This window comes from Hydra vulgaris, chromosome 09, assembly GCF_038396675.1.
Source record: "Hydra vulgaris chromosome 09, alternate assembly HydraT2T_AEP".
NCBI lineage: Eukaryota > Metazoa > Cnidaria > Hydrozoa > Anthoathecata > Hydridae > Hydra > Hydra vulgaris.
The window spans coordinates 48825001-48832390 of NC_088928.1; the positions used below are offsets into that span (position 1 = coordinate 48825001).

General features: G+C 25.9%; 1 protein-coding gene across 1 annotated transcript; it reads left to right on the plus strand.

The window, feature by feature from the left end:
- Positions 1 to 126: 126 nt before the first annotated feature.
- Positions 127 to 4530, plus strand: LOC101241803 (uncharacterized). Its single transcript, XM_065805954.1, has 6 exons — positions 127 to 1667; positions 1829 to 1962; positions 2097 to 2457; positions 3310 to 3347; positions 3824 to 3873; positions 4046 to 4530. The coding sequence occupies exons 1-6, from the start codon at positions 634 to 636 to the stop codon at positions 4199 to 4201; spliced, it is 1773 nt and encodes a 590-aa protein (XP_065662026.1). The 5' UTR covers positions 127 to 633; the 3' UTR covers positions 4202 to 4530.
- The last annotated feature ends 2860 nt before the right edge of the window (positions 4531 to 7390 follow it).

The following is a 7390-nucleotide window of genomic DNA, read 5'->3' on the forward strand; positions in this document are numbered from 1 at the left end:
AGAATATTAGTACTTGATTGTTTAAGTTAAACTAGTAAGAATAAAAGTCAGTTGATAAATAAATATTGACAAATGAAATATGTCAATATTTATTTATCAACTGAAATCGCATTATAACGTTAAGAATTTTATTACTCCATAATGAAGTTTGCTTCGCAAGAAGTATTTACGAATTTTAAAAATAAAGAAATATTTTATTTTTAAGTAATTTAGAAGAAGGAGTTCTAAGACATTAAATGTCAAGCGGTATAAAACATTTAAATATCGAATGTATCAAGCAGTTACTATCAACTGGTTAGATGCGTAACGAAAAATATGTATAACAGTAATCAAGTTTGTGTAGAGAAGCTTTTAAAATGTAGAAAATAAAGTAAAAGCCAGAACTTTTATATTGTATCAGAACTTTTATATTGTGAACTATTTTTTTTGTCAAAGCAGATTAGGATGGTCCTACTAAGTTATTTATTTATAAAGCATGACTAATTTAAAAAAATACTCAAGATTCGGTTTTTCAAATAACAGTTGTTTTTAACGTCATGAATAATAGAGTAAAATATTGAGTTTCATTGAAAAGCGTAAGTAGTAAAGATGGAATAAATATGTGCGGAAATTTACTATTTTTGTTTTTTTAATATGAAGCTGAGAGATGGGAGAGATTACAATGATACAAGTGCTTATACTGAAATAGACAGTAAGCCTAATTTTCTTTTATGTAACTTTCATAAAGATTCTCGGACAAAAGTATCTTTATCGTTTTTGGACCATCAAAAAAAAAAAAACTTTTCTGTTCAAAGAATTTCTCATAAAAATATTCGCGACTTTAAAGAACTTTCACACAAGCATGTTAAAACCTACAACGATGAGTTTAAAAATTTGCTTGTACAAAAGTCTGTTGAGACGTTTAGTATAAATCAGACAAACAAGATCTCCGAAAATTTTTCTAATCTTGTTGATGGCAATGAAGATAAAACAGTTTTTACATCAACTCCATTACATACAAAATTTAATTGTTCAAATAGAATTAGTAAGCTGAGCATACAGTCAAATATTGCGTCTGTAGATTATAATTGTGGATGTTTCCAGGCTTTAAATTTTAAAACTAAAAGTAAATGTGAAGAGAATAGTTTAGAAGACTATGTTTTTCATGATATTTCGCCAACAAAAATACCTAGTTTCTCAATCAATAAAACTGAAAAATTGAATTCAGATTCATCACATAACTGTAGTGGTTATATGACATATGGAAACGAGTTACTGAAAGAAAATTGTGACATTGATTTTGACCATTCTTTTAACCATGTTCAGCGAAGTTTTTTTAGACAGAGGCGAAGAGAGTGGTATTTAAATAGATACAAAAATGTTTGTAATACATATACTTCACACCTCTATGCGTTCTACAAATGGCAGTATATTTATAAGTTGTTAATATCAATTATGATTCAAATTTATAACACTTTTAGTGTCAATGTGCAGAACATTATTTCAAAATCATGCTTTTATTTTCATTCCATTTCTAAAAACAAAAGAAAATCATCTTTTCAACATACTTCTTTTGCTTCCAATGTTTGGTCTAGTAGTTTCCAAATAATTTGTTATATAAAAGTTACATATTATACTTCTACCCAATTATTCAAGTCCTTTTCGAAACAAATAGCAAACATTTTTTTGTAAGTGATATTAAATTCCTAATTTTGGTTTGAATTTATATTAAATTTTATTCAGTTATTAAATTATTTTTTAAATATTTTCAGGAATAGTTAAGTTAGTGTAGAGTAAGTTTAAATTAAAGTTTATTTAAATGTCTTGATTGTTTTGTTTTAACTATTAGTTCTTCTGCAAAAACCAATTCAAGCAAAAAAAATGCAGTACATAATCTTGTATTATCAAAATATTTTAATCAAGCTCTTCTTGGTTTGGCAGTCTTTCTGTTTGTGGTCTTAATTGCACATTTTATATTTTTAGGTGGGAAAAGATATTTTAATTTTTTAATTTATTTTAGTATTAAAAAAATTTAAGACTAGTATTAGTTATCTAAAAGTTTTTTTAAAACTTTTAAATAATTTCAGTTAATTTTAATATAAGTTAATTTTATATAGGTTATAATCGTAATAGCTTACCTAATCTTACAGAAAATGGTGTTTCAAATGCAGTTCCTTTTTTTTTGGATGAAAAGGAGCATATACCAGCTTGGCGTGTCATAGCATCGAATTCTAAGATAAACATATCAGAAAGTAAATTTTCTCTAAATACCCCTGTTTTTTTAATTCTTCATTCAGGTAGAAGTCAACAGTTTAATAAACTATTAGAACTTTTTCAAGTGCTTTTTTCTTTGGGTTATGATCTTATAATACCAAAGCATCAACTGTACCGGAATGAAGTGTCATATGCATGGAAAAGTATTAAAAAAAGTTATCCTAGTTCCACTGCTTATCTTTGGGGAGAAAATTTAGATTCTAGGTAAATATTTTCTATGTAAATTTTTGTTATTTTGTTTTCTAAATTATTTTTTTTACATCATTATCAATGTAATTTTTAAAAATTATTTTTGCTTATAGGATATTTTTGTTCAGGAACACAGGGTTCCCACTCCTCCTTAAAAACCTTAAATATCCTTAAAAAATAAAAACCTCTTTAAATGTCTTTAAATAAGCTTAAGAAAAGTTTGGCTGCTCTCCTTAATTTCTCCTTATTTTTTATTTTTTAATTATATAGGAAATTTTATTAATGTGAATGGATTATACTTATTAATAAAGAAGAAAATATATAGTTCTTTAATAGTTTGCAAACCTATATTTTTATTATATATATATATATATATATATATATATATATATATATATATATATATATATATATATATATATATATATATACACATATATATATATATATATATATATATATATATTTATATATTTATATATATATATTTATTTATATATATATATATATATATATATATATATATATATATATATATATATATATATATATATATATATATATATATATATATATAAAGTAATATATTAATTTATTATAATTTCTCTGATTATATTTAAAATTTATTGAAAAAAATAGGATTCTATTTTTAATGTATTGGTTTTCTCCTTAATTCTCCTTACTTTTTTTTTCAAAAAATTGTTCTTTGCGATCAAATCTCCTTAAATATTAGGAAAATATCTCCTTAAATCTCCTTAAAATCCTTACCTTTAGCCTTAGTTTTAATAGTGGGAACCCTGGAACACTAGTTTTTGTTGTGTTTTATATTTCAGTATTCTTTAAAACTGTCTATTTTGTTATTATTAGTATTTTATCTGCGTATGCACAAGACTTTTGTTCTGACTGTAAGTTTCCTTTTTTTATTTAAGCATTTTTGTTTGCAAAAAGATTTTTTTTGTTTGTAAATTGTTTTTATAGATAAATATGGTTTAAATATTAAGAGTCACGGATGTCTCTTAATTACTTAAGTATATGTGAATATTAATAATAATTTATGCTAGCTCTCAACAATTTATGTATATGTATACTTTCATGTTTACAGCTTACATTTACAGTTATGTAAATATTTACAGTATTGCATTAACATTAGTTTTATTTATGTTTTTTTAACACTGGTAAATAGTATCTAATTGTTATAAGAGTTAAGGAAATGTTACTAAAAGCATATTTCTATGTGAATACATTAGATATGTAAATTAATTAGCATTGATAATGTAAAATGCAATATAAATAGTTTAAAATTTTAATCACAAAAAGTCAATAAAGTTGTTTTGCTTTTTATAAAACATTTAGGCTAATATTACTTAAAAATACATTTTAGCATTTCCTGTGTCTGGTATTGTCGTAAGTGCTGAAGATGTAATTTCCAAGGTAAACATCAATTCTTCTTTCGTTCAGTTCTTTTTAGTATATATACAGTATTTTTCTTTTTAGTATTAGTTTCAGTAGTACAGTATTTTCTTTTTAGTTCTTTTCAGTATTAGTACAGTATTTTTTCTTTGTTTAATGATGACAGATAATATTTTTAATTATATTTACCTAGAATGAAAAGTTAAAAGTTTGGTCTTGTAATTGCACTCTTGTGAATTCAGATGGACTTTATCATAAATTCAACAGTGTGTTATGCCCATTGAAATGGAAGTCTCACGAATCTTTCTATGAAAGTATAATTTTTTGTCTACAAGCACTACATTTATAATAAAATTTCACAGTCAAGATTTTTTTAAATTTCAAATAGCCATTTTGTGTTTATTTAACATATATTTATAAATACATTCTTATTAATTCATTTTTATGCAATTTTACTCTCTGTTTGCTTTTATCAGTAGTGATCTAATTACTTAGCCACAATCTGTGAAATTTATAGTAAACCTCATCATCATTAACCTCATCTGAGAGAAGCAAAATAATCTTTATATATAAGAGAATTGTATTAACTTTATGACATTTAGATGTGTTTCTTTTAGTTTGTTTAAACCATATTTATTTGATTTAAACAACCTTCTCCTCGATCGAGGGAGTCGCAAAGTTTGTGTGTTTACTGCTTCAAAATGCCAAAATATTTTTTCCAATCAAAATATTTGAATTCAAACGATAAAATTTGATTTCCTTGAAAAGAATGAAAGAAGTTTTTTATAAATACTATTTCTCTCACACAGTGTCTATTAATTCGAAAAAAAAGAGTATGTACTTTATGGACGACCCCTTATAAAACCCTTTCGCACAAGTATTTACCAAAATGATCATTGCATGTGTCATCTTACCGAAATGATAATTGCTGAGAAAGCTATACACAAAACTACAGAATTTCTCATATAAACAATTTGCATATCCATACATGCGTATTTTTTTCAGCAAAACAGCTCCCCGAGACAAATTTTTGTATTATTTGCAAAAATCTGTATATTTTTTAGTTTAAATGTCGTTTCGAAAACTTATGAAATACGAAAAATTATGAAATACGCATTATCGAGTTTCTCGGTTTGTGGTACATGCAAATGAAAATTTTTTTTTTTTTTTGTTTATCTCCTTTACTTATTTTAAGTGACGGAAAAAAGAATGCAACTATCTTAACAAGTTCTTTAGCTATGATGCCAATAGTTAAAAGCTAAAACAAACAACAAAAGAGCTTTAGCTAAAACAAACAGAAAAAAAGTACTTGATACCAACAAGCGTGTAGTATATTTTATGCGTTTGTTGAGCCATGGATGAGCCGTGAGCAGGTTTTGTACAGTTATGAATTTATTAAGGCCTATGACCATTGCTGGATTATGAAGAGCCGTGCTGGATTATTGAGCAGCAGTGGCGCAGTGGTTGCGCACTTGCCTCAGAAACAAAGGATCCGTGGTTCAAACCCAACCTCTGGGCAAGTTTTGCGACATCGTTTAGGAAGGAGGCGTGAACTTCCAATTAAATCCTCATCCACAGTGCTTTGTGATAAGACCGTAAGGACTTCTTAGGGCACCTAAATAAAATCAAATAAAAAAAAAAAAGAGACGGGGTTGTAAGGTTTGGATTAACTGGTCTAGAAAAGAGGGCTACAACCATTCTCTTCTAATCTAGTTTGGAGGCCCCGATTCAATGCATAAGATTTTTTTAAAAAGAAACTCTGAAAATAAAATTTTTGATTAATGGCATGATAAAGAATCTCCTGTTTTAAAATGACCTGGGCTCTAAAAAGTCTTTATATTTCGCCGCTGCCTATGACCAAAATCAGTTTCGAAAAACTCAAGTTTATAAAAATAATTGCAACAGCAGCATAAACAATGATAAATGTTAATAGTAGATAACAAAAAAAAAATAATAATAATTTTGACCGCCAGCTGATGTTTATGTATCTTTTAATGGTACATGAAACAAACGAAGATATTACTGAACGAAATCGTTTCTGTCATCTCGACTGTTAGAAACAAAAATGCTATATGTTGATGCAATGTCCAGATATTGTAAAGATTGTAGTGTAACCCCAATCTGATCCAACTGCTTTTGCACAATAGAAAAATTCACATGATTGAAGTTATATAACCTTGTATAGAAAATGAAAAATTGTTTTATCATTACAAAAAGACACGGCTGTAAAAAGAAAAAAAAGGTCTCGGTGGTAGAGAATGATTTATAGATGCAAATATTTATTAAAAATTTTTTTAAGTTGCTATCAGACAAAACGCAGATAAGCTTAAACAAATAAACGTAGGAATGTTAACATCATTATTTCAAGCTGGTTCATATGAAATCCTGATTCCAGGTTTCATAAGAAGTTGCGAGCAGCTTTTGAATGATCTATTTACTGATTTTCGCAGAAAATAAGTAAATAGATCATTTAAAAGGTGTTAAATCTATTTATTTAAATTTTAAAAATCTCAATTTGAAACATGAATGTCAAGCTTTTTTGACAAATATTATATTTATTGAATATTATTTGTATTTTATACAAAAAGGTAAGCTTTAGAACTTAGCACTCCATTTGATATTTGTCATGCTACCTAAAGTTAACTCTTCATTTCTGAGTTCTACTATTTACTTCATAATCAGTATTTTAATTTTTTTAAATTTCTCATTTTTGAAAATTTTTCTTTAATTTTAGAAGCAAATTTCTTTTTTTAGTCTTTTACACACTTTTTATAGCCAAATTTTTTCACTATAATCTAATGCAATATAAAATACAATGCATTAAGTATAATGTATTCAAGTCAAGAAAACTAAACAAAAAAAAAATTAGTGTGCGATAAAAACCTATTCTAACCGCTATTCTCCTAAAATAAAATAAATATTTAAAAATTTTTCAACATCAGGATTTTTTCTTTATAAATAAACATCAAAATTAAAGAATTAAATTGTGACTCTGTCAGGCGACTTTTTTGTATAAGTTTTAACATGAATAGATTCCAAAAGATTTCCTACAAATCTGATATTTAAAAATTCCATAAAGTTTAACTTTAAAAACATTTTTTGTACAAAATTTGCAGGAAAGTCATTATTTAAATAATTTGCAAGAAGATATGTAATGCTATAAATAAATCTGAAACATCTATTGTTTTAGCTAGATCATAAGAATAAAGTACCAGTAGGTATAAAAGACATCATTGTTTTTTTTAGATCTACAATTTGTGTTTTTAAACACTCAACCTCAATATATTGTTGTAATAAATCAAACGCTTTGGTAGAGTACAACAGTGATGGCATATTAAGAACAACAGTGATGACGTATTAGTATCTATATAATAATTTATAAGTATCTTGTGTATCCAAGATCATTAAAACCTATGAAAAACGTTGTGGAATTCTTGTTTCCGCTTCAAACTCGAAAATTCGACAGCATAAAGGACTTTATATAGAGATTTAGCATTTCCACATTCTATTTTAGTATACAAATGTAGCTTTTATTCTT

What these genes read in the sequence shown, in the direction of transcription:
- LOC101241803 (XM_065805954.1), top strand. Translation starts at nt 634, where the DNA reads ATGAAGCTGAGAGATGGGAGAGATTACAATGATACAAGTGCTTATACT. An exon ending in TGCACATTTTATATTTTTAG is followed by an intron (nt 1,963 to 2,096) that starts GTGGGAAAAGAT and finishes AATTTTATATAG; the next exon opens with GTTATAATCGTAATAGCTTA. An exon ending in GGAGAAAATTTAGATTCTAG is followed by an intron (nt 2,458 to 3,309) that starts GTAAATATTTTC and finishes TGTTATTATTAG; the next exon opens with TATTTTATCTGCGTATGCAC.